The sequence below is a fragment of the Podarcis raffonei genome, chromosome 3 (assembly GCF_027172205.1).
Source record: "Podarcis raffonei isolate rPodRaf1 chromosome 3, rPodRaf1.pri, whole genome shotgun sequence".
NCBI classification, from domain to species: domain Eukaryota; kingdom Metazoa; phylum Chordata; class Lepidosauria; order Squamata; family Lacertidae; genus Podarcis; species Podarcis raffonei.
Genome location: NC_070604.1, coordinates 5,926,788 through 5,954,360, shown reverse-complemented (window position 1 = coordinate 5,954,360; position 27,573 = coordinate 5,926,788). Strand labels below are relative to the sequence as shown.

Here is a 27,573-nt window from a genome sequence, read left to right as displayed (position 1 = left end):
TGTTAATGTTTAAGTTAATTTTTTTTAAGAACTGTGATTTGGAAAACCGTTAAAAGGATATGCAATGAAATTCAACCATTGTTAAGTCACTTAACAATGTTAATAAGTGTAATTTTTAATAAGGCTATGGTTTATGTTTGTTTGTTTTATGTGTTTGTTTGTTTATAATGTTGTGAAAACCAATAAAAAAATTGAGAATAAAGATCTACATCCGGATCTGCCGCTCCTGTAGACCCGGCCTCCTGAGGCAGCCTCCTCCCCTTGCCTCACGGCTGGGCCGGCCCTGCTGTTCTGGGACTCGGCTCAGGGGCCAGAGGTAACTTTGCCCCTCAGTTCGAACCCCGCCCTCCGCCTGCCAGCGTGGCTCCGCCCACACAGGCTGCCAGGCCCCGCCCCTCCCTCCCTCCCGTCCGGCGAGGTCAACGGCTCGCCCGAGGTGCCACGTTTCCTTGCTGACGTTAACCCGGCCGGCCTCGCCCGCCAGCCAATCCGCTACCAGAACATCGGAGTTGAGTCAACCGGGAAGCCGCGGGGGAGACAGGCGACCCGCACCGCGCACGCGCCAGCTGCGCCGAGGGCGCCGCCGGGAAACTGAGTTCTCTTCCCGCTGACGCCTCCGCGGCGGGCCGAGGGCCGCCTCCTCCCGCGGAGACTCCATTTCCCGGCGTGCCCCGAGAAGGCCTCCCCCACTCGGCCGCCGCAATGTAAGCCCGGCCCCTCCTCTCGGATGCCTCTCTGTTTCCTGGTTCGCGGGGCCGGCAGCCATTTTGGGATCTGGGTGCCGGAGCGGACGCTGCCTGCCGCCTTGAGGGGAGGAGTGGAGCCCGGCCAAGAAGGGAGACGCCGCGTCCGTTTGCCGGTGCTGCCCTCCGCTCTCCCCTCCGCTGCTCGGTCGGATAAAGGGAGCCTGACCGCCGGGAGGAGCCGCCACCGGTGGGTCTGACCGCCGCCTGCTCCGCGGAGCGAGCTCGTTCTTCACAGGCCGCGGGGCCCCGCTGACATGTCAAGCATGAATCCCGAATAGTGAGTAGCGCCGCGCCCGGGGAGGGTCGCTCTGCGCTTGCGTGTGGGCCGAAGGGGGGGGCGGTTAGGTTGGAGGGGGGAGGGGAAACCCTAATTCGGGGTTGGGGGCGACGCGGAAGTCGAAGAGCAGGAGTAGGTGCGGGGGGGGGCAAATATCTCTGAGGTGAAGGGGGCTGGACGCGGGGTGGGGGGCGGTGAGTTGCTCCCACCGGCCTCCCAGCCGCAGAAAGCAGGGGGCTGAAGGGCCTGCGAAAAAGTGGTATTAATGGAATATTGGGGCGGGGGGTCCTGTGGAGACGAAGCGGTGGAATTGAATGTGCCTGAGGGTCCCCCCCAAGTCCTGTTGTGGGGCCGGGAGGGGGACGGTTTGGGCGCATTTGGCCGGCGAGGATCTATAAAGGGGCTCCAGTATTAGGGGAATGGATGTCACAGGTTGCTTCCTGATGACATTCTCGGTAACAGTTCCTGCTGTGGAGAGATATATAGCCTGATGTGAGTTGAGCACCTCTACTACTATAGTATGCAACTATGCATACTACTACTTAGCGTCTGGGCTCCGCTATTTAACGTTTGAGTTGCATTCACCATAGGTGCGCAGAACACAAAGGCACAAGAACAGATTCGGGCAAAACAATCTTTTTTAAAGTGTTTGTGAGATATGGTTTTGCCCGGTTCCGTTCTTGTGCCTTTGTGTTCTGCACACTTATGTTGTATGCAACTCAAACTTTAAATTGTGGAGCCCAGATGCTAAGTAGTAGTATGCATACATGCTGGCAAACCTTATAGCAGAGGTGCACAACTCAAATCACACTGTGTAGAATGCTTTCACTAACACACTAGAGCTGTGTTAGTATTTTAATCTCTGAAAGTCAGTGAGAGTTGTTTTAAAAAAAAATCCACTTTTTCTCCAGTGAGCACAGGGCAGTATATGTGGCTCGCCTCTTTTTAATCCTCACAACATTCCTTTGATATAGGATAGGTAACTAGCCCAAAGTTACCCAGGATAGAATCATAGAATTGTAGATTTAGAAGGGACCATAAGGATCATTTAGTCCAACCCTCTGCAATGCAGGAAAAATTTTGCCCAGCAAAATTGCCTGAGATTAAGAGTCTTATGCTGTACCAAGTGATCTACATCTCTTGCATGAGTTGTGACTGAATGGTCTCCCAGGTTTAAGTCCTGTGCTCTGACCCCTGCTTTGTGCCCTCAGCTGTAACTTTTAATTGTAATCTCTCTCTTCGCCTCCTCTTTTTCTCTGTGACCCGTAAGTGTATTTATTCCTCTCCCACCCCGTGGCTACAGGCCTCCCTGAACTTCCCTCTCTCAACATTTCTTCTGTTCTCTTTATACCCCATGGCACTCTTTCCCTCTTTGCAGGTGCAGTCTCTATCTTCACTCAGGTATCTCAGCGACACCCTTCACTGTTTTCCTTACAAGTCCCTACGACTGCATCTTTGTTGCTATCTCTGTCAACTCTCCCATATTTTCCACCTACCAGTTTCTCTTACCAGCCTCCCCGTCCCAATTTTCGTTGTTTGCTTCTTTCCCCCTGAAGGCCTGCTGTCTTGTCCAAACTCCTTTGTCTTAGTTTAGTTTAGTAGCATCAGTATCTTAGTGAAGGGATCTGAGATTCAGGTGAACATGCGGCTTAGTTGGCCAGCTGCAAAAGACTGGAAAAACTGGTATCAGTGTCACTATGTGCTTCAGAATATAGGAGGGACAGTACAAAAGTAGTGGTGCAGACTGTCTCCTGTCCTCGCTCTCAGTTATGATGGACTTGGATTGTGTGAAGATAGACCACAAATTCTGAGCACCTGAGGTTCCCGTATTGATGTTTTTAGGGGGTTTACTGCCTTGCAATATTTTATTTGAAAGTGTGGTCAATATTTTTTTAAAAATAAATAAATTTTAGCAGGGATGGGGGACGCAAGGGCTGCATTCTTTTCTGTGCAACTTTATGGAGGTTGTCAGTGGTGAGCAGGTCCAGAGGCAAAAGTGGGTGGAGCAATGAATGTAAGTTTTACCTTTGTACAGTACTTTAGTACTCATACACGTCCTTCTGTCACCCATCCAGACAAGCAAGAGGCACTTCCATAGTTAAGAACACATTCCAGCAGAGCACAAATACTAGAGGGTGTGACTGGGGAGAATCTCAAGGGTCAGATAGAGGGGGGTTGGATCAGATTCTCTACTCCGGCCATATAGGAGCACAGTCAACCCAGAGGCCTTGTGGTTTCAGCCCTGCTTTAAGAGGCAGCTACCCTAAAAGAGAAGTCAGTATTATTTCCATAGTGCAGGAAGTGGAATGAAGCTGGGAGTAGCCATCTAGTGGATTTAACAATTGAGGCAAGAAATTGTTGGCTGAAAATTGCACTCTTAGCAGTTGACTCTGTTTACACTACTGAAACACTTTCGGGCTTCAGCTGTCTTCAAAATGTATTAGAAACTTAACAAACGTGAAGGCGAATGAAAGGGAAATGAAGGAAGCCTGTAATGTTGTCCCATGGGAGTTTGGGTTACAAACAGCAGTGGTCACAGATGGGGAGTGAGAAGATTTTATGACACGTCATGAAAAGTTAATGATATTTTCTCCTCTACACTGAGAAGCAATTGCGCACATAGCAGGCCTACTTTACTTACGCCCTTAAGGCTGCCGTACAAGCTTATTTTCTAATGAACCCTGCTGTTTTGTATTAAAATGTAGTAAAGCTTAGTTGAGTTCCCTAAATTTAAGCTGTAAGGAATAAAGTGAAGTCTTGTCTCATTCTGGCAGTCCATCTAACACACTTTTCAACCAATTGCTATTGACCGCTTGACATAGATGTCTACCCTTCACTTAGCTGCTGGTCATGTGCTCACCACATGATGCTTACAAAATGCTTTGTGGGCTTAACGTTAATTTTGCAATGTTGCTGCATCACAGTGATAGCTTCTAAGAAAAGAAGTTATTTAGCTGTTTAACATGGTTGTTTAACTGTTGAACTTCTTTGACCCTTGCACTTTTTTAAGTTCCCCCTCTCTTGAGAACTGTGTAGGCTGCTATCAGGAGATCATGTTCTGCTTCTGGCAACCGCAGTGACACTGTAGGGCAATAAATCTAAATTTATTATGACTCTCAAAACTTTGTATGGGGACACTAGGCAGGGGTGATGTTGGGGACTGACCCTGGGTCTTTTGTGCTAGACCATGGTTCTTCTCACCTCCCCCAGTCCAAAAAAAATAAAAATAAACCTGCCTATAGGATGGCTGGGTGAACTGCAAAGCACAGTGCTTTGAGACCCCACCACCCTCTGTTTTCATTTGCTTCCCAATTCTAGTATAGATCGTGGTTGTTGAATATTGTGTGTCGATGGTATTGACTGGTGATAGGGGACTTGTGAATATATGCAATAGCTGGATGGCATGTGGAAGGAGAAGTGTTTGTGAAAGAGACCATGAGTGTTATGTTAGATATTGGACAAGATTTCTTCTAGTTTTTAATAGGTGCATATAGAATGTAGGTGAGGTGTGGGACCCAATCCATTTATTAAGTTCTTCTCAAAGTAGACCCACTGAAATTAATCAACCTAAGTTAGCCATGTTAATTAACTTCAGTAGGTCTACTCTGAACAGGATTAGCAATGGCTATAACCCACTATACCAATGAAAATCTTTTGGAAACCCATAGCAAGAGGCAAAAAAGTTTCCCCTATGAAATTCAGCCCAAATTTTGCACCCATGTATGTAAATTAGCATATGCACATTTTCTGCAAATTTATTTCATGAGCCTGTGCTGTGAGTCATTTTAGTACCCAGCAGTGCCCCAGCTCTAGGAAGTTTGTATTTGCTTCTAATATTCTGCAACAGAAACATTAAAGAAATGGTCAGGTGTTGTATCAGCGTTTCACCCTAATACCCCCTTTTTAAAAAACAACAACAGCTGTAACTTGTTTTGATATGCAGTGGATATTTAAATTGCAGTAACAAGTTTCTTGATGCTTCAGATTGGAATACTGAGTGATATCTTATTGTGTCTTTGAAGTGAGCTCATAGGTAGCAGATAATTTGACATAAATCTGTCTTGTCTGGTAAATAATTTCAGGAGGAGCATCTGTTGACTGTGGAGCAGTAATTATTTTAAAGAGTGCCAATGTGAAGTTTGCTAGGAGTCTGCTGAATTATCGGGAGGGTGGATGTGATTAGGAAATATAGTCAGATCATTGTGGGGATGCGGAAACAGCTGATTATTAAAAAACAGCAAGTTACCAAAGACAAAATCATCCCACAGCTGAGAGAAAGTTAAGTAGGTACTACTTAATTTTGGACAGCACTTAATTTTGGACAGATTGTGCCCCAGCCATCAAGAGACTCAGGTTGTGTTTTCACATGTTACTTTGATTTGCAATAGGATGTTAGAGTGGTACTAGTACTACCAACTTTAGAAACCCATTTGATCTGCATGAATGGTGAAGAAAAAGCTAAGATACACAACTTTTTAGCATTATATGGCTAAAGTACTGCACAGAAATGCTGCCAGTCTAAACTTGGGTTCCTACAATCTAATTTGTTGTTGCATCCCGCACTTGATTATGGCTGGATTTAGTTTCTCTTCTTGTGTTCTGTTGAAATTAGTAAGAAAAGAGCATGTGACTGGGAGATGGGGGACAGGGAGAGCTCAGAGCGTGGGTCGGCAGGGTTGAGGAAAGGTATGATGTGAGGGTTAGGCTATGACATCTGAGGCAGTGTTCAAAGCTATGTGCCACATGGCGCCTGGAACCTGGGTTGTGGGGCTCCAAAACACATTGTCTAGTCCCATTTGTGCCATGGTGCCCCACAGATCTCCTGGCTTGCACAGCACCAAAGAGAAGCACATCTTTTGGTGCTGCGTGAGCCAGGTGATTCCCCACAGCCAGTCCAGCTCATCAGGCTTCAGCAGCTCCACTAATAATAAGGCTGTCATTCTCTGTGGCTTCTCCTGCTGCCAAAACATCCACTGGTGCCAAGCCACTTCTTTTTCCTTCTTTACCCACTCAGCAGAGGCCACCTCGGCTCAGTTTTGTTGGAGCCGAGGCAGTGACTCTTGAGGGCAGGCAGCAAAAGGCTGCTCATGGTGGCAGGGAGCAGTGGCAAAGGCAACAGCAGGGTGCCGACACGGCAAGTGGCACAATCAATGGCATACAGACACCCACCCCCTGCTGCTGTGGATGCTGCTGAGAAGCTGTTTGCGGCGGCGGCTGCCTGGAGCCCTACCGGCACTGCAGTTGCAGAGCTGCTTGTTCTGCTGCTGCAACTTCTTAAGCAGCTCCCATGGCTTCCGGACTTCGGCGTCAGGTGCGTTATGGCTCCAAACAACCCCATGACCCTCTTGCTCCACAAGGCGACAGCAGCAGGAGCGCTCTTGCTGCTGCCGCCTCCTCCTATTCTCCCTCCAGCGTTTGAAATTAGCCGGGTGCCAGTCGCATTTTGTATCAGGTAGCCAGCCTTTTGCGACAGGATGGAAATGTTCAGGAGCCACCCTTGGCACCTAGCATCTCCACCTGCCTGGTTGCAGTCAGCTGGCCTGCCAGCCACAGTGGTAGCAAATGACACACGCCTTATTTGCCCAGTAGCACAGCAGCAAAAAAGCACATCTTTTTTTGTTCTGTGCTGACGGTGAAGCAGGTGTTTAACAGGGTAGAGTGGTAGCAAAATACATGTCTTTTGGTGCCACACTACCCTGCAGCTCCCCTGATTTGCCTAGCACCTTTTTTTTTCCTGTGAGGCCGCCCCACTACAGCAATTTTTTTAAAAAAATGGTGCTTAGACATTTTGTTTTGGCACCCGCAACCTAGGTCCCAGAAGCCACATGACTCCTAGCATTCTTATCCCAGTTTCTATCACTGTCTCCCTCCCTCTGTCAGGTGGAGCTTTCCTAATTTCTTCCCCTTCCCCAACGCTGCAGAGGATGGCTTTCTCTCAGCCCCCTCTGCATGGCCAGGCAGGGAAGCGAAGCCTCCCCTCTCTCAGCTACTGTTCCCTTCGCAAAGCTTCCCCCCCCCCCGCCCTCCCTTTTCTGTCAAAGCTGAGGCAGTCTATCTTCAGATCTGGATTTGACCCTGAAACAGTCTTGGTCATCTTGATTATTGATAACCTTTGGAGAGAGGAGCAGGGAGATGTTTGACTTGGATGGCTTTTGATCTCTTAGCAGTGTTTGACCATGTTAACAGCATTCCTGCTCCTAACTGCAGGATTGTCAGCAGAGGGTAGTACTGGGGAACTGCTGCTTGACCTCGTGGTACTTGTGGTGTGTTGCTCTGTGGGGGTATATTCTGTACACCTTGTTGTTTCATACTTCTATGAAGCTGCTGGGAACTGTCATCCTAAAATTTGGAGTGATACTCTCTTCTCTCTCCATTCCACCTGCATCGGAGAGGCTGTGCTGGACCAGCGTGGGGATGAATGATGGGCTAGATGGGGGCCAATAAACTGAGGCTGAATGCTAATGATCTGGAGGTGTTATAGATTGGTGGTTCTCATCTCCAGAAATTGGGGAGACAACTTGTTCTGGTTAGGGTTGTGCTCCCTTTGAGGTATGTAGCTTGGGCTTCTTCTTTAATTCCAGACTTTCCCTGGAGGCCCAGGTGGCCCAACTGCCTGCTCAGCAGGGCAGCAAGCTGAGACTGTGTGTGCTACCAGGACCAATTCAAGGTGCTGATACTGATGTAAAGCCCCAAATGGTGTGGGGCCCAAGAATGTAAAGGGCTGCCTCCCCCAATACCTACCAATGCTTTTTTATTTTTGAGGTGTGATTTTTAGGTGCTTTCAATTATTTTTGGATTTTTTAATCTTCATCTTCTTAAACTCCCATGTGAGGAAGGGCAATATGGAAATAAAATGGATGACTCTGATGACAAAAGTTCATTTCAGTTTCTGGTGTGTCTAAAATAGGAGATCAGCAGTGAATAATTATTTGCTGCAAATGTTTGTTTTAATCCAGTATTTCCAAAAAGGGCTGCATCTTGTGTATGGATTAATGAAGAATGTCATTACTATAGTTGTGCTATAGATTTAATGGCAGGGATTTAGTGAGCTACTTTAGGCCCATCCAAGGACTTGTCCGGGTCAGTGGCTCTTTTTGCCTTTGTGAAGAATGCAGTCTGGTGTGCCAGATCCTTATGGAAGTATCCTTGGTTTCAGAACTAGTTTGCACAATAGTAGGAGAGGCTAATGTGCAAGTGAAGCAACCCCGTGTAATGCCATTGGACATGTAAAACTAGTCGCACAGTTCTTTTGCTCCCAGCCCTTGAAATCAGTAAGAAGTGAGTGCTTAATATGAATAAAATAATGGCTGTGAACAGTGGCACCTCAAAAGTCGAACGGAATCCGTTCCGGAATTCCGTTCAACTTCCAAAACGTTTGGAAACCAAGGCGTGGCTTCCAATTGGCTGCAGGAAGCTCCTGCAACCAATCAGAAGCCGCGTCAGACATTTGGGTTCTAAAGAACGTTCACAAACCGGAACACTCACTTCGACTTGCAAGGCGTTTGGGATCCAAGGTATGATTGTACTTAGCATGTTTTAACAATAGCACGTTTTAGCACATTAAAATCAAATGTTCTCTGGTATTGCTGATTTCCCAGTTCAGATATTCTGAAGAATGGACTGTATTTTATGTATTTGTAGTGGCCCAGGGACCTTTCATTCTGAAAGTGGATGCAACAATAGAGGAAGAGGAAGAGGAGAAACATGCGGAGGAACATGGGAAGCCTAGGAAATAAATTGATCATACATTCCTGTTTTGGTTACACTCTAGGATGACCTCTGTCGGGAGAGAGACAGGGTAATGTGTCCTTGTTAATTCTCCTCAACCCCTCAGCTGCTTTCCATACCATTGGCCATGATATACTTCTGGAGCAGCTGTCTGAGTTAGGAGGGGGTGGCGTCGCTTTGCAGTGATTCTGGTCCTACTTGGATGGCCATTTTCAGAGGATGATGCTTAGGGAGTGCTCTTCAGTCCTGTGAAGTCTTTAGTGGGGGGGAGGGTTGTCCAGAGTTTTGGAGTACATTTTCAGCAATATGCTGATGACACACAGCTCTGTTGCATCTGTAGGTGTGGCAGTGCATGTTCTGGACCCATGTCTCTCATCCAGTAATGGACTGGATGAGAGCCAATAAACTGAAATTCAATCCATAAAAGACTGAAGCAGTGTTAGTGGGTGTTTCCCTAGACCAGATGGATGGGCGGTTGGTCTTGATGAGGTTAGACTTCCTCTGAAGGAGTGGATACGCAAATTGGGGGTACAGTGGTACCTCGGGTTAAGAAATTAATTCGTTCTGGAGGTCCATTCTTAACCTGAAATAGCACTTTGGCTAATGGGGCATCCTGCTGCCACCAAGCCGCCATAGCACGATTTCTGTTCTCATCCTGAAGCAAAGTTCTTAACCGAAGGTACTATTTCTGGGTTAGCGGAGTCTGTAACCTGAAGCGTCTGTAACCCGAGGTACCACTGTACTTGGATCCATTGTTGTCGCTTGAGGCTCAGGTGGCCTCAGTGAAGTGAAGTGACTTCCATCAGCTTTGGCTGGTGGCCCAGCTGTGCCCCTATCTAGACAGGGATAGCTTAACTTCTTTTGTCTGTGCTCTGGTAACCTCTTGGTCAGATTACTGCAGTGTGTTAAACATGGGGCTGCTTCTGAAGACGGTTTCGAAACCTCAGCTGGTGTAGAATTCAGTGGCCAGGTTGCTCACTGGGGCAAAACAGTTTGGGGATATAATGCCAATCCTGGCCTGACTGCAATGGCTGCCAATTAGTTTCCGGGCCCAATTCTCAAAGTTCTGGTTTTGACCCATAAAGCCTTAAGGGACTCAGAACTCCAATACCTCAAGGACCGCCTTTTCCCATATGAACTGACTTGGACTCTGTGATCATTATCTGAGGCCCATCATCTGAGAGGTGTGGAGGGTGGTAACATGAGAGCGGGCCTTTTCTGTGGTGGCTCTCCACTTAAGGAATGCTCTCCCCACGCAGGCTCACCTGGCGCCTTTCTTACATATCTTAGGTGCCAGACCAAAACATTCCTCTTCTCACAAGCCTTTGGCTAATTAAACAATCTATGGCCTTTTAAACTGTTGGTGGGGTATTTTGTTTGTTATTATGTTTGTGTTTTTATATTGTAAACTGCCCTGTGATCCTTGAATGAAGGGCGTGGTAGGTAGGTAGGTATTCTCAGAAATAAGAGTCACTGTTTCATTGGCACTTGCACCCAGGAAAGTTTGCATAGGACTGCATCACTAAGCTTTGTTTCTAAATCTTGTTATTTAGATCTCTTCCAGCAATTGCATACCGATATGTAGGCTGCTCATGTCTGAAAGTTCATCAGCCTACCTCTGGGTTTTTAATATCAAATACCATGTGGAATGGCACTTGAGATAATCGGATCCTTCCCACTGCCGAAAACTTATCTGCAATGTCAAATCTGCTTTTAATATTCAGAAAACTATACCAGAAAACTGAAACCCTGCGTTCATTGGAGAAAAGTGGGATATAAATGTAATAATAAGATTGTTCTTTTTAAGATGAAAATGCTTTTGAACGAGTGATTCGATATTACTGTCAGGACAGAGACTTCGTTGAACAATAACAGTGCTTTTAATGTGATGGTTAATCAGTGTTAACTTGCTTGATACTGTTAAAGTGAGAGGTCCTCATTCCAATGTCAAATCTGCAAAATGCATTTGAATTTTTGCAACTACTCTAGGGCACTTAAAAATAGAATAGGTGCTTCTGATGAGCTTCCCTTATGTCTCCTATACTCTTAACTGGACCTAATTACAGCTGCCATAGTAGTTAATGCAGTACAGACAGTTACATTATTTTGGTTAGGTAAAGCTAACAACATGGAGTGCTAAACAAGAAATCTGTTCTAAGGAAGTCTTGGCACTGTGGTGACTATTATTCTCTGAACAGTCTTAACAGACTCAAGGTTTTAAGACAAACATTTCCTGAAAGTGTATCATGTTAGCAGCTGCTAATACTGAGATAGGTCAGCGACAACTCAGTGTATTCATAATTGCTTGTAATCTATATATTTAAATAAATATGACATACTGGACTTAAGTGGTTTGTGCATTATCTATTCCTTCTAAACGTGGCATGAACAAACATGGGGCATACATACTAGTTGAACCCTTTAGTTTTCATTATTCTACCTCTTCTTACTCTTGAATTTTAATCCCAAACTAATTGGAAGTCAATCTTATTTGAGTTTTACTTTGTCCAAGTAATGAGTTTAGGATTGTGGTGTTGCATATACAAAGCCTTTCTATAATTGCTGTTCATTATTTACTTTCAGCTACACTAGGGGATTTATGATCACCTGAAACTAGTATTGCTCTTGATGCATACTGGGTTCTTTGTAATGCAACCTATGGCAGGTAGTAAAGCCTAGGTGTTCAAAAGGCTTTTCACAGCAATCTTAATAAAAATGGGATTTCCAGTGTTTTAAAGAGGGTTATAAGTTATGTGGCATTGGGACTGTTCTTCAGGTTTGTGAGAGTTCTCTCCTAGCTACACAAACTCCATGGTCTTCACATGATCCCTCTTCTAATGAAAACATATTCCATGTTGTGATTAGTCGTTAGCCTAGTGTTTTTTAAGTAACTGTATTGAGAAGTCTCCTGAGAGTAGCAATGTTTTCTTTTCTGGCTTCCACAAAACTCTGGAAGGGCAAGATAGGAAAAGAATCAACCATGCTATCGCAAATGTCTTAAGCATCCTATTATTCATAGCTACTGAACAGCAGGAATTTGAACCATCTCTACAATGGTGCATACCTCTTCTTAGGGGCTAGAAAGTGTCTCTGAAGCCTTTATATATTTGTCACACTTGAATATTGTTCATCCTACTGGGTCCTCTAGACCAGGCTTCCTCAACCTCAGCCCTCCAGATGTTTTTGGCCTACAACTCCCATGATCCCTAGCTAGCAGGACCAGTGGTCAGGGATGATGGGAATTGTAGTCTCAAAACATCTGGAGGGCCAAGGTTGAGGAAGCCTGCTCTAGACAGTTTGCAACATGGTAAACCTTTTTTAAAGGGGAATGTTACCAAGAAGACAATTTAAAACCCCAACAACACATGTAGTATAAAAAAGCAGCTAAAATATTAGCAACAGCACGCAGCCTGTGGGGTAGCTTTAGTACAGTATCCAAAAATGAAGCTAAAAGGCTTTGACGAATAGGACGTTATTCACCTGGCATTTAAAAGACAATAGGTGCTAGGCGAGCGTCTCTGGGGAGGGCCCCATGTATTGCAGTGGTCACCCTGGGAGGGTACCAGAGTATAGGTGACTGTAGCTTATGAAAGGTGTTCCAAGATACCAGAGCCTCAATAAACAGCTAGGAGCACCCCCAACAGTGCTTCTCTCTTGTCTGTTTATTGACCCTCATCCAGTCCATTAGCAAGCTAGGTTCCTGGTTCAGAATGCCCACTGCTTCACCTGGATTGGATGAAAAGATGTGAAGCTAGTTGTAATCTATATACTGTTGACACTTAGCCCAGGTGCCCTAACCTGTAGTTTCATTTAGACGTTAAATAAGACTCCAATTCAGTGGATGATGTCCAAAGACAAGATAGAGCCCTATGGAACACGATGCCACTGGTGCCAGTGTGTGGAACAATAGTCACCTAACATCACCTTGTGGAACCAGCTGACCAGGTTCTACAACCAGCAGTTCCCATCTGGACAGCCTTGTAGCTTTTTTGAAGAAACTTAAGGATCTTTAACCTTTTTCAGTACCTTCACAAAAGTGTAGTTCCAGGTAACCATGGAATTTAGTTTTAAATTTGTACTTTAGGTACAAGCATTACTTATACAGTGGTACTTCGGGCTGAGTACTTAATTCGTTCCAGAGGTCCGTTCTTAACCTGAAACTGTTCTTAACCTGAAGCACCACTTTAGCTAATGGGGCCTCCCACGCTGCCGCTGCACAATTTCTGTTCTCATCCTGAAGCAAAGTTCTTAACCTGAAGCACTTTCTGGGTTAGCGGAGTGTGTAACCTGAAGCGTATGTAACCCGAGGTACCACTGTATAGGTCTCTCATACACACACACACACGGGTGTGAAATTTCCCTAGTTTGTGATAGAAATAGAACAAAGTGTATTATGAACCAACAGTTTCAATTGCTATGTGCCATACTATAGTAGATTTAATTATGGTTTTCTCTTTTCAGTGACTATTTATTCAAGCTGCTTCTGATTGGAGACTCTGGTGTTGGAAAATCTTGCCTTCTGCTTAGGTTTGCAGTAAGTTGTCATGCATCTTCAACTTTGTGTTAACGATTAACCTTAAAAACTGATTGTAATGCAAAAATGAATGTGTTCCAGGTTTCCTGGTTTTTCTTTCGTACTGGGTAGTCACAATCAAAAGAAAATACCAATTTACAGTCACATGAAAAGGAGTTCTCCTTGTATGGGTGCAGTTACCCTTTAAATTCAAATGGGTTCTTCTAGCAGGCAGAACTGAAGTTTAGTTTTTTAGTTGCATATACACCTGACAACTCGCATATTGTTGAATTCTCCTTGCTGCGCAATTATGCCAAGCTCATTTGCATGATTGCTTGATAAGCTTCCTTCCTTTGGTAGCTTGAATGGAGAGCTATCAAAACATATGATCTTTGAACATACTGCTATATGATCTTTGCAATTACCACATGATAACTGTAGGCCATATTGAGAACTAATCCTATGATTTGTAATATTTGTAGAATATGAAACACAAGCAGGTTGAACTCTTAGTTTAATCTTATGCACAATTAAATTGAAAGTAAATTGCATGGAGTTCAGTAGGACAGTTGTATGGAGTTCCAAGTATACTTGGAATAAGTATGCTAAGGTTTGCAGCTGTGAGTTGTGCCTAATTTTGCATAAGACAATGAAGTTCTACATTTAGCTTATAACTCAGGGAGGAACATTGTGGTGGTTGTCTTTCTTATTCTTTCCTTCACTAAATCTAAGACTTGGCAGCAGGGGAGAATCAGTAGGCCAGAATCTTGAGCATGCCTAATGCTTTTTACTTTGAAAAGCAGGCCCCATGCTACATCACAAACTGCTTTTGAAAGTCCATTATTGCTTATCTTAAGAGTCAACAACTCTTAATTCACAAGTTAATGAAGATTTTATTAGTATCATCATATTCCAAAAACATTAAAGGTAAAGGGACCCCTGACCGTTAAGTCCAGTCACGGACGACTCGGGGGTTGCAGTGCTCATCTCGCTTTAGTGGCCAAGGGAGCCGGCGTCATGTGGCCAGCATGACTAAGCCGCTTCTGGCAACCCAGAGCAGCGCACAGAAACGCCATTTACCTTCCCACCGGAGCGGTACCTATTTATCTACTTGCACTTGGACGTGCTTTCGAACTGCTAGGTTGGCAGGAGCAGGGACCGAGGAACAGGAGCTCACCCCGTTGCAGGGATTCGAACCACCGACCTTCTGATCGGCAAGCCCTAGGCTCTGTGGTTTAGACCACAGTGCTAGCCCAATGAGGAATTTAAGTTATTGGGAAGCCCTAGAGGCAAAACTAGAAAATATGTGTGAGCAAAATACTGTACTTATAACCCAGGAGAAGAACAAAACAGAAATAAATAATGTAATGAAAAGGGTGTCCAATGTATCTCAATAATCCCAACAGTTTAATAGTTTTTTTCTTAAAACAACAATATCCGAACAAGTAAATAAATAGTAAATAAGTATGTAAGTAAATATTTGCACAATAAGAGTTTACACCCAAAGTGAGATAAAACCCACCTGGAGCAGAAAGAACCTCTTTGTGTAAAACTACTCCTAGGGCCCAGCGGACTCATGCAGTGCATTATAATGGTTTTTTGTGTAATTGGGAATTCCCAGGAAAAATAACATTTTACAAAAGCTGAGCCCAAACTTTTCATGTAGAGCAAATAGCTCTATATAGCATGTAAGTTATAATTTATAATTGAACAATAAGCTGATTAATATAAACTGCGAACAGTATTTAACTAAATAATTGTGTGAGCAGAACAACCTCTGCTTGCACAACAGGACTTCTCCCTCTCTTCCCCCTGCATGTGCCCTATGCCATCCCTTAATTTGCAGAGGTATGACAAAAACCCCAGAACAGATGGGAGGAAGGAGTTTCCTTACTCCATTCCACTTGTGCAATAATTTAGTTGAATCCCACCCAATATTTTGGGGTTGTTAATGGGGAATGCATGGTTCAATGGAAAACCACACACCATATTGATAATTCATGCTTTTCTGTTTGAGCATGCCTTTTCTCGCTCCTTTTCTGTCCCTGACAGAATTACTTGAATCAGCCCTTACTGTGACACCAGGCAGATAGTGGTTTAAGGTTTCCTCACCCATTGCATTATTGAAATATATATTGCAATAGTTGTGACTGTGGCCAAACTTTGACTGCAAGTCGTGTCTGCAGTGATCCATGACACCTTACCTTTGCTGGTGCATATAGTTGCATCACTTTTTACGCAAGGTGAGAGTACAGGCTGGTATAATGGCTTCAGCTCCACCCTTTCCAGAACCTTGACTTGTCTTGATTCTTGTTTCGCCTTTGTAGGACACAGTGCTGTTGATTTGTAAATGGTGATATTTTTTTCTCTTCTCCCGTTTAGGATGATACGTACACAGAAAGCTACATCAGCACAATTGGCGTGGACTTTAAAATCAGAACTATAGAGTTAGATGGGAAAACAATCAAACTTCAGATAGTAAGTATCGCCTGTTCTGCTTGGTGAATCTAATCTAGTTCATGGGAGGAATTCAACATTGTGCCAGTATGATTGTCCCTTCAGTGCAATCTCTCCTCTATGTGTTGTTCTTGGGGGGGGGGACACACCCCTAGTGCTGATTTGGGACAGGGGGCGGGTGAAGAGAAGGGGTCAGCCCTGTACTATTAGGATTTATTGTGCAACTGCTTAGATGAATCCAGCCCCATTTGTTAATTTCTGTAGTGCTATAAAATGGTTAAATATTAGAAGTAGGAGCTGAATGAATGGTCCAAGTGCTTTACTGCTGCTAATCAGATACTTTGGGGAATTGTGATTTTTTTACCCATGTTTAATTAAAATGCAGTCTGGTGATTTCAAGTCAAGTGTTGCTGTTTTATTATTATTGCAACGTTTGGCCTTACAATTCGTTCCCGTTGATATGGTTCCTGCTCCAGTTTTAAAACTGGAAACTTGTTTGGTTTCTGACTTAAGTTCCTGCTGCTATGTTCTGACTCCCTGAAGCAAAATAACCTGCTTTTGTCTGTGCTGGGGAGGAGTAGGAAACCTTGTGCAGAAGCCAACAATGAACTCTTATAGGCTCTTTTCCAGGGAAGACTCTTCATTTCAATCAACTTGACTGCTGTTTGTATTCTCTGCTCAGCAAGGCGATATTTCTAAATTAAACAATTGGCAAACTACAAGTCTGGGAAATCTGGTGTATCTTAATGTGCTAAATGCAAAGAGACTTCTGCAATGATACAATTAACAAGCTCCATTAACCCTGAACACAGTGAAAACCAAGTGCACTCGTGACACTTTGGGATATACTAGGGAGCAGCAAACTAAGGAAAACACAGTAAGATTCAGAGCAGGGGTGGGGAACCTGGACCCTCTAGATATTGCCGGACCCCTGGACCTGCGGCCATGCTGGCTAAGGCTGATGGTAAGGTAAAGGTACCCCTGTCCGTACGGGCCAGTCTTGACAGACTCTAGGGTTGTGCGCTCATCTCACTCTAGAGGCCGGGAGCCGGCGCCGTCCACAGACACAGGTCACGTGGCCAGTGTGACATTGCTGCTCTGGCGAGCCTGCACCAGCGCAGCTCACGGAACGCCGTTTACCTTCCGGCTAGAAAGCGGTACCTATTTATCTACTTGCACTTAAGGGTGCTTTCGAACTGCTAGGTGGGCAGGAGCTGGGACTGAACGATGGGAGCTCACCCCGCCGCGGGGATTCGAACCGCCGACCATACGATCGGCAAGTCCTAGGCACCGTGGTTTTACCCACAGCGCCACCCTTGAAGGTAGATGGTAGTTGGAGTTAATTTGGAAGGACACAGGTTCCTTACTCCTCTTGGAGAGCTTATATCCTTGGGCAATATCAGAGATGACTTAATAGGGCAGAACAATTTGGTCGTGAGTTTGCACGTGGTTATGGCTGTGTTATTTGCATAAGGTTCTACTGTATTTCTTTACTGAAGCTAATTTTCATATGTTATCTAATGCATTTCCCTGCTACAGCCCATTTAGAGCCTGTTCATGTTAAGGCAACTGTCTACCAGTGGTTTGTATTGCTTGCAAATTTGTATTTCTTGTGGTATGCCACCCCTTTTTCCAGCTACGCTTTCTAATTGGGGTAGGGGAAATGCCTGTGTTGGATACCTCAGGTGCCCAGTGGACTAAACTCAAGGTTCTGCAATCCTCTTACGTAGAATCAAAGTCTGTCAAAATATTTGATACAGTGAGATGAGATTCTGTATCTGAAATGGTTAAGGCTGGGGTTAGCTGTGAAAGGCCTATGTAGAAACAGTAATAGGGCTGTAGTGTCCCCCAGGGTGGATTTGGTTTAAATCAAATTGATTTAAATCACTAGTCAGTAAGAATTGATTTAAATCACTTTTTTTACAGAAAGACTCATTCTTGCTGGTATAATCTTAATATTTACAACCAGATGAAGGTTTCATTTTTGGAATAATAAATTTTCAGAGTAGTTCTTATAGTTATATAAAAAATTACTGATTTGGTTATACTATTAGAAATACATAGACAGATAATTATGAAATTATTGTGAGGTTTAATAAGTTAACTGTTTATATTTGGACAACTTTTCTGCTATGTTTTATTGGAAGGAGAAAAATAATCATTTCCTTAATAGCAACTTAAATAATTTATTTAACTAAAACAATAACATTATAGCATATGTTTCCATGTTTGTTAACTGATGTGGTTAAACATTTAAAAAAACCAAAAAAACTTAGACTGAGTTTTAGCACACATGAAAAACTTAAAACTTCTGTATTTCCACCACCAACCATCCCTTTAGATTTGCTTCTACATTCAGGTGCTTATTCTGTACAGTTAAGTGTTAGTGCAGTTGCTGGAACCCAATGGGCTTGGGAAGAGTTTGCCAGCCCTGAAGTGCCTTCAGCACTTGCCTCAAGTCTGAGTCACACAGACATGGAACACAAAGATCCCAAGACTTGGGGAGTATTCTGTTCACAAGGTTGCACTTTTATTTTTACTGCTTCACACTTAGCTACTTGTGCAGATCTATCCCACTCCAAACAATCTATTCATTGAACCTCTTGGAACTTAGCATTTAAGAGGTAAGGGGTTGATTCTGTGTATATAAATTTGCAGAGGAACAATGGGATTAAGGTTTTCCCCTCAACTCTGTATATTTATTTTATAACATTTTTCCTGTGAAGAAAAGGCATGTTATCTCTGCAGACACAAATTCACACTTTTGAAAACTGCAAAAACAAGCATCTGTGATAATACCCTCCTTAGAAAAATTGCCCCAAACAATCTTACAGAAACCTCTGGAAGATCATGATGTTGTGATGGATTAATGGAATTCACTTACCAAAAAAATTAAACATTGCATATAAAGCCTCATGCTACATAATTGAAAACAAATCTTTATTTCCTGATGAATAGCCTTTGGACTATAATGTAACTTAAATAGAAAATTATCTTTAGAAAGATTTTTCCTTCAAAAGCATTTTATTTTTATAAATCCAATTTAAATTAAAAAATCTTGATTTATTTATTTTATTAAAAAACTTTGATTTTTATCCACCCTGAGTGTCCCTAAGATAGTGGATAAATAGCTGAAAAGGTATATGCAAGCAGGTTTAGGAAGAAATTTAGGTTGCTTAAAGAAGCTGTAAATCTCCTGGACACTTGGAATGGTAAAGTTGGAAGGAACTCGTGAGGGTCATCTAGTCCAACCCTTCAATGCAGGAATCTCAGTCATCCATGACAGATGGCCATCTAATTTCTGCTTTAAAATCTCCAATGAAAAATGTCCACCACCTTCCAAGGGAGTCCGTTTCACTGTTGAGCGGCTCTTCTTGGTGTTTCATTGAAATCTCCTTTCTTGTAACTTGAATCCATTTGTATGGGAAGCAGAAACCTATTCGATAATGTGTGATCAAAATTGGACACTAATTCCACATGGAGTGTTTTAGTGGCACTTCCAGTCATAGAACTGGCTATGGCATAAGCAGAGCAGCAACAAACCACGGTTTACATATGCACTGAAATGCATGATAGTGGTGCAGTCTTGTCTTGTTCTTTGTATTTATGGTCTGTCCATAGCTGACGTAGAATTTAAAAGGACTTTCTCAAGTTAGATTGTGCATGACGTTTGGCGACACTGAGAATGGAACTTTCAAATTCTGAGAACCTTTGGCTATAAATGGGGAAGGGGCGAACCAGGGACAGTGTTAAAAAAGCTATTCACCACACGGCGCCTGGAACCTGGGTTTCAGTCACAAAAATAAAATGGCTAGTCACTATTCCCCCCCTCCAAAAAACCGTGATAGCACTTTCTATTTGTTTTTTGTTTAAACGCATGATCTAATACACAATTCACATCAGAGGGAGAGAGAGAAAAGAGTTGCAAATACAGTGGTGCCTCGCAAGACGAAATTAATTCGTTCCGCAAGTTTTTTCTTCTTGCGAGTTTTTCGTCTTGCGAAGCACGGTTTCCCATAGGAATGCATTGAAAATCAATCAATGCGTTCCTATGGAAACCGCCTTCAGACCAGGTCCGGGGACAGTCTGTCCCCCGACCTCTTCTGAAGGCTGGGGGGGGGGGACAAGGGCTTTTCTGAAGGCTGGCGGTGGGAAGAAAAGCCCTTCTCCCCACCTCCCACCCCGCAAGCTCCGGGGACAGGAGGGCTTTCCTCCCGACTGCCAGCATTTTAAAAGCCCCCAGGACAGCGGAGACTTCTCCGCTGTCCCGGGGGCTTTTAAAATGCTGGCGGGTGGCAGCGAAGCGTTCGCTGCCGCCCGCCAGCATTTTCAGATCGCCCGGGACAGCGGAGAAGTCTCCGCTGTCCCGGGAAGGCAGGCGGGGGGAGCAAAGACTTTTGCCCCCCGCCGGCCTTCAGAAGAGGTCCAGGACCTCTTCTGAAGGCCGGCGGAGATTTCCCTATGGGCTTTCTTCTTGCGAAGCAAGCCCATAGGGAAATTCGTTTTGCGAAGCACCTCCAAAACGGAAAACTCTTTCGTCTTGCGAGTTTTTCGTTTTGCGAGGCGTTCATCTTGCGAGGCACCACTGTACACAGACATGCACACTCTCACACACGGAGAGAAAAGAGGTGTGAACAACTGCTGAGCTGACCTCTTCGGGTTTAATGTGTTGGATTGGGCTGGAATCATGAGAAAATGACTGTGTCTGGTAGAGAAACACACGCAGCCCCAACCCAGAAGCAGCCCTCCCCAGCCGCAACTTCATGCATACTTATTTGGGAGGGGGCCCCTCCACTGTCCCTCAGACCTTGTGGGGGGCTGGGCTATATTTTGGGGAAAATAATAATAATGAACACATTCCTGTGCCCCACAAATAACCCAGAGATGCATTTTAAATAAAAGGACACATTCTACTCATGTAAAAACACACTGATTCCCGGAGAGTCCGCGGGCTGGATTTTGAAGGCGATTGGGCCGGATCCAGCCCCCGGGCCTTAGTTTGCCTACCCGTGATCTAAACCAGGGGTCTGCAACCTTTAAGACAAAAAGAGCCACTTGGACCCGTTTCCGAAGAAAAAAAAACTGTGAGCCGCAAAACTTGTCATTATAAAAATAACTTTTTTGTCACTTTTTTATCATTATTTCTTTGTTTGACCCCTCAGAACTACTCCTCCTCATAGAAATAAACGTTAAATTAACAAGTTACCTTTTTGTGTGTGTGTGTTCTTCACTCCCCTTCAAAACAGTGACCAGCGTACATGCCCCCTTTAATGCAGTGACCAGCATACATGCCCCTTACAATGTAGCGGGTGGGTGGGCGGGAAGGTGACGTCGGGACGGTGCGTGACTAACGCACGCACCGCCCCCATGCGACGTCACAGCCAGTACAGCGCCCGCCACAGTGGGGAGTGTTGGGGCGCACAATGCGCCGCCTCCCCTCGCTAGTATCCGCCCCGGAGCCGCGGCAAAGGTGTAAAAGAGCCACACACGGCTCCGGAGCCGCGGGTTGCAGACCCCTGATCTAAACCAACATATAAAGCACTTTCCCCTCTCTGTGCTGCCTGGGGAACTCTCTTCTTCAGTGGGCTCACCTTTCCTCCCCTGTCCCTCTCAGCATAGTAGTCAAATGAATCTGGGAAACTGTTCTTAATTTTACTTTGGAGTCTGTGCCCTCAGCCGGAGAAACTCAGTGGCTTACTCAAGAGTCGGGTGAGCAGAGCTCGAGGCTGCAGAAGGGAGAGCGGAGGGAAAGGGAGGAATGGAAAATAGGAGAAGGCAGTGGCGGCAAGAACACTCCTGCTGCCTTGTGGGGCGAGAGGGTGGCAGGGTTGGGTTGAGCCAAGTGCTCCGTGGAGGGCAGAACAAGCAGCAGCTCCCCATTCACGCGGGGGGGGGGGGGGGCTCCAGGCAGCAGTCACAAACGGCTCTTCAGCAGCAACCTCAGGGCAGTTGTGCACCCTGCTTTTGTCTTTGCCACGTCTCCTGCCACAGCTAGGGTGCAAAATATGGCGCCCAGACATCTGCATGCCTTTGCAAAGGCCCAGCTGCCAGTCGTGAAACGTGACTGGCGCCTGGCTAATTTTGAACACTGACCAGGTGCCGTTCCAGTAATTTGAGGGGTGGAAATACGAACTGGGGAGGTGAGGAGGAGAGAGCTTACTGTACCTTTCTGGTGGTAGCATTTTTCCTTTAAACTGTGAAAGTAGACAGCAGCAAAGGCCATGTCACTGACTGTCTCCTGGGGTCTGTCACTTTTGCCTTGCATGCTTTTTAAGGTCTTAAACGTGCAGCTTCTGCAAAGGTAAGCCTGGCTCATGTGACCCTCCCAAATTTGCAATCTGTGTTTGATGCATTGAATGTGGGAAATCGGAGTTCTATAGAACACTTCAAAAGCAAAGGCTCCCATGAGATTTCACATTTCAATCGTCCTTTGTGCTCCATGGCACAGCAGTGACCATCTAAAAGCCTTCGCACTTTCAAGACCAGTGCAGCTCTCCAAAAACTGAGGACCTTAAATATGTAAAAAGCTTCTGAATTGTAATTCACTGAAATTAGTAGTACAACGGCTGCCAGACCAGGGAAATTACCATGTTGCTGCTCCACATCACTGTGCTGTTTATTTCCGAGCTTCTTGGCTGCTAATTGAAGACGCATGATGGCAGGGCTGTTGCTAACCCTCACTGTTGAGGGTTTGATCCTTCACTCTTTTAAGCCAGGTGCTATTTAGAGAGGGGCATGCTGGGGTGGGGAAATGTACTGAGGGTCCTTGAATAGTCACATGTTTTACAGTTGACACTGTATGTATGGCAGTATCTTTCAATTTCACTTCAGTAGTGTAAAGGTGTCGTCTTTTTTGTGGCAGGTACTTCAGAGCAGTCCATAAAGGATCACTGAAAGAATTTACACAAAACTCCTTTTAACTTTCCCCATTTCCCCTTTTCTCTATTGCAATAGAGTGAGCTGCATCTCTGAACAGATGCCATCTTCTAAGTTCCCTTTTGCTTTTTTGTAGTGGGATACGGCAGGCCAAGAGAGATTTCGAACTATCACTTCTAGTTACTACAGAGGAGCTCATGGCATCATAGTTGTGTATGATGTTACAGATCAGGTAAGCAGTTGGCCTTTGTTTTGCCTTTGAGGAAATAGTGTCTAAAAGCTTGTTTATGGTTTCTGAGCAAACCATGGGGAAATGTAAACTTTGCACATAGGTGCCAAAAGCTTGTGTGCAGAGAGGAGGCTTATATAAAGTGGTAGTTCTACCCTCTGAGCCTCCTGCTCCACTTTTCCTGGCAGCCTTTCAATTATTCCTTCCTAGGTGACCAGAAAGGTGTCTGTTTTAGAGTTTACACACACACCAAATTGCTTTAAATGCAGCTTATTTACATTGCTATTGTGGCTCTCTGAAGGAAAGATCTTGCGCTTGACAAGGTCCTTTTCCTTGGCTGCAGCCACAGGAAGAAGTGATGGAGCTAAGAAGAGTGTGTTTTAAGTACCTTAGTCAAAAAAATATGTCCAGTTTAAAAAAATTAATTTGCTGGGGTGAGCTTTAAGCTAGCTTATAGCAACTTTTCAAGTTCTCTCATACACTTGTACAAGATAAAGGCAATGTTTAACATATACCTCCTTATGTTCCAGGAGTCTTTCAATAATGTAAAACAGTGGCTTCAAGAAATAGATCGTTATGCCAGTGAAAATGTTAACAAGTTGTTGGTAGGGAACAAGTGTGATCTGACCACAAAGAAAGTAGTAGACTATACAACAGCAAAGGTACGTCAACTGATTTTACAATTTTTTAAAAAATAATTGCAACAGTTCTGACTTTGGATATGGGCTAAGGTGGTGTAGGGCTGGGCAATATCTGGTTTTCAACATTGTGCTATATCACCAGCTAAATGTCATGATATAACAATATATATGACAATGTCTGAAATAAGAATGAGGGAGGGGAAGGTGGGGAGGGGAAAGCCGTTGATTCCTGGATGTGAACTTCACACCGGTTTTGGACAATGCATTGCCCAGCCCTAGCCAATAACACTGTTCTCCTGCAGCACTTCCTTGCATTTTCCTGGGGGGGGGAGGAATTTTTTTTTGCAATTTTTTTAAACTCCCCAGGAATGTACCAAAAACATAACCATGAGCAAGTGAAAGGAGAACTTCACACCCCAGGGATACCCTTTTTCAGTGTCTACTTTACATTTTTTAGAAGTGCTATTCACTAAATTAAAAAGACAATATTGCCCTTTAGTTAGAGCAACAGTTGTGTAATGATTGGCAGTTGCTCCGTGTGTGTGTGTGTGTGTGTAAAAATGCCCAGTTGTTTAGTCACTCATTGAATTGGGGGGGGAATCAATCATTGCCCGCCCAGCTGAAAACTCAACCATTTCTTGGCTGGGGGGTGGGGGTGAAATTTAAGGCACTTAAGGGCCTGGAGTCAAGCTATTTCCAAGTTGGCCAGTTTCAACCAGAAATAGCAGTGGAAAACGTTTTAAAGAAGTCCACTGGGGCTACTAGGATATAAGTTGTAAGCTAGGAAATTGGGGCCGGGGGAGAGAATCTTTTCCAAGCCTGACTCCTCCTAAACCTCGTTTTGCCTAGAAGCAGGTTTGCAGTTGCAACTAAAGAATAGGAGATGAACAAGTGGTGGGGAGAGGGGGGGGAATTATCTTTTTTTAAAACAGAGGGAGAAAGTTTCTTGCAGAAGAATCACAACATAGAGGCTTTGGCAAGCACAGTCCCACCTCCCTCTGCAAGGTCTCATGAACCAGATCCAGAGTCATGATTTCCTCCACTGTCCCTGAGGACAATTTTGGTTTCTGCATCCCTCCTCTTCAGTTCCCTCTAGGAACAATTTCCATTGCAAGAGATCCATTGCCTGACAGAGCAATGTTAAGGACAGCCCCCAAAGAGAGCAGATTACAATTGGCTGTGCTTAATTCCACTCCTCTTTCCTTCTTCCCTGGACAACAGGGTGCAGAGCTGCTTTAGAGCTGGCTAGCAGCCCTTTACATGGCAGTAAAATGCTTTAAAAAGGTAAAGGGACCCCTGACCATTAGGTCCAGTTGTGACTGACTCTGGGGTTGCGGCGCTCATCTTGCTTTACTGGCCGAGGGAGCTGGCGTACAGCTTCCGGGTCATGTGGCCAGCAGGACTAAGCCGCTTGTGGCGAACCAGAGCAGCGCACGGAAACGGTGTTTACCTTCCCGCCGGAGCGGGACCTATTTACTCTGCAGTAAAGGACTACATTGGGACGCGGGTGGCGCTGTGGGTAAAAGCCTCAGCGCCTAGGGCTTGCCGATCGAAAGGTCGGCGGTTCGAATCCCCGTGGCGGGGTGCGCTCCCGCTGCTCGGTCCCAGCGCCTGCCAACCTAGCAGTTCGAAAGCACCGCCAGGTGCAAGTAGATAAATAGGGACCGCTTATTGGTGGGAAGGTAAACGGCGTTTCCGTGTGCTGCGCTGGCTCGCCAGATGCAGCTTTGTCACGCTGGCCACGTGACCCGGAAGTGTCTCCGGACAGCGCTGGCCCCCGGCCTCTTGAGTGAGATGGGCGCACAACCCGAGTCTGTCAAGACTGGCCCGTACGGGCAGGGGTACCTTTACCTTTAAAGGACTACATTGCCAGCTGATAGCACATTCCTTGCAAGCACGGAGGCATTTAGCAGCAAGGAGTTCAGCAACTGCTTCCACCCCTCGTGAGCAGAGTATTGCATGGCCAAAAAATTCTCAAACCTTTATCACGATCTGGACATTAAGCTGGTTTTCAGCAATGTATAAATAAATCACACAGTCCTAGTACCAATGATTCAAGATACGTAAAATGTACCTAGTAAAGGGATGGTGTTGACTTCGGTAGTAAGGCATTAATATACACCTGACTTGCTCGTGTACAGTGGCAAAATGCAGAGCTACTTTATTTTTCTCCAAGTTCTGGACAGCATAAATAACACTGATATGCTTTACCTACAGGAATTTGCAGATTCCCTTGGGATTCCTTTTTTGGAAACCAGTGCAAAGAATGCAACAAATGTAGAACAGTCTTTCATGACCATGGCTGCTGAGATCAAAAAACGGATGGGCCCTGGAGCTACAGCAGGTGGTGCAGAGAAGTCCAATGTTAAAATTCAGAGCACTCCCGTCAAGCAGTCCAGTGGAGGTTGCTGCTAAAACTCTCCTCCCCATTTGCAATGAATCTGAAACCTGAACCCAACTGAAAAAAATGCCTGAATTGTACTGTATGTAGCTGCACTACAACAGATTCTTATCGTCTCCACAAAGGTCAGAGATTGTAAATGGTCAATACTGACTTTTTTATTCCCCCAATTCAATAAAGCTAACTTCATTTTCAGAAATATGTTAAACCTTTTGTGTGCTGGTTTATAAATGCGTGTAATCCTTGTTGCTTTTTCTTATACCAGATCGTTTCCTGTGGTTGGCTAAACTTGGAATATATTATTTTGTTCTGATCATATTGGCATGTTTAGATGTCAGGTTTAGTCTTCTGAAGATGAAGTATAGCCTTTTTTGTATCCAACAGCACAACTGTGTCTTGTCACTTTTCCATGCATAAAGTTCAGTAAGACAAATGTTCTATGTAAGATCTGATTTGCTAGTTCCTTGTAGAGTTGTAAACGGAGAGATTGCAATCTGTCTTTGATCCAAAGAACTGCACTAATTGGTTCTGTGCGCCCAAGGCAGGTTTGGATTCTACTTGTACCTCTCCCAGACAAACCTTTTTTTTTATTTTTAAACTGAGGCATGTTTCGTTGGGGGTGGGGGGTGGCTGCCCCTGAAAGGAAAGTCGCAGATTTCCATTGGCAATGCCTTAGACCTTGGGCAATCCTAAAGTAGCTCTTTGGATCCAAGATGCTGATTTTTCTTAATACTCTGCATATAATTTGTGGCTGCAGAACATTGTAATTTGTTGCACAATATGTAACAAACTGAAGAAATGTTTAATAAATATTGTACTTATTGGAAGTAATATCAAACTGTATGGTGATTAAGTATTGTCTTAATTCTTATGGCAAAGTGGAAAGGCTTGCATTGTGCCCCAAATGTACCTTTTTATGTGCAGTAATGGCACTTTAGAACCTTTTCCTGGACCATACCTTCCCAGCCGAACAAATAACTAGCAAGTATGGCTTAAATGACTAAGAGTTGCCATGGTGTTTCTGGCGTGTATGCTATACTTGGAACACAAAATCTTATAACATTGTTTATAGAATCATAATCACTCTAAATGTACCATATTCTCCCCCTCCCTGCTCCTAAGTGTCTGGATCTTTCTAAATGATTTCATTTAGAAATACCTTGGTGTCTCTTGCTCTGTCATAGAAGAGGAAAGCAGTATTTTCCTAATATATGAATGACTTCAAACTAACAAGGTGATGTTAAAATCTGATGTTATGTCTTTTCTAAATAATGTTACTTCCATTCTCTCACAATCAAATACTGTTGACTTTAATAAAACTTAGTGCAATTTATTGGTTGGCTTGGTTATGCACAAGGAAGCTGGAGTGGTGGGAACTGGTTATCAAGGAAATAACCAGATGACTAATGTAACTTTGTGCAGCAAGAAGACTCTAAAATGTAAGTCTGAGCAAAAACTCAAAACTTGATTTATTGCTACAGCGACCACGTCTTGTACAGAGAAACTAATCCATTAGTGCCTGTTATCTGGGTTTTAAAGTTACCAACTTGATTAAATAATCTCTCTTTTAAAAGAGATTAAAACTGCCATTAAGGCTTTTTTGCAAGAAAACAACCAGATGTGACTGCAAAATATGCCAGTTAGATATGTTGAGAGGCAAGTGTATTAGCAAATCACTAAAATGATTACTCATCCCAATATTGGG

The 27,573-nt window shown here is 44.4% G+C and overlaps 1 protein-coding gene across 2 annotated transcripts; it reads left to right on the top strand.

Moving 5' to 3' along the window:
- Positions 1–607: 607 nt before the first annotated feature.
- On the top strand, positions 608–27,201 carry RAB1A (RAB1A, member RAS oncogene family). Of its 2 annotated transcripts, none has more exons than XM_053380450.1 (6): positions 608–1,023; positions 13,213–13,285; positions 15,647–15,742; positions 22,734–22,829; positions 23,357–23,488; positions 25,685–27,201. In XM_053380450.1, the coding sequence occupies exons 1-6, from the start codon at positions 1,001–1,003 to the stop codon at positions 25,880–25,882; spliced, it is 618 nt and encodes a 205-aa protein (XP_053236425.1). In that variant the 5' UTR covers positions 608–1,000; the 3' UTR covers positions 25,883–27,201. The 2 variants fall into 2 exon arrangements, with proteins under 2 accessions (XP_053236425.1, XP_053236424.1); XM_053380449.1 differs by lacking the exon at positions 608–1,023 and adding an exon at positions 8,781–8,821.
- The last annotated feature ends 372 nt before the right edge of the window (positions 27,202–27,573 follow it).

Bases quoted from the DNA above. Each gene is read 5' to 3' on its own strand.
- RAB1A (XM_053380449.1), top strand. From the start codon at position 8,796: ATGACCTCTGTCGGGAGAGAGACAGG. The intron at 13,286-15,646 runs GTAAGTTGTCAT...TCTCCCGTTTAG, and splicing joins GCCTTCTGCTTAGGTTTGCA to GATGATACGTACACAGAAAG. The intron at 15,743-22,733 runs GTAAGTATCGCC...GCTTTTTTGTAG, and splicing joins AAACAATCAAACTTCAGATA to TGGGATACGGCAGGCCAAGA.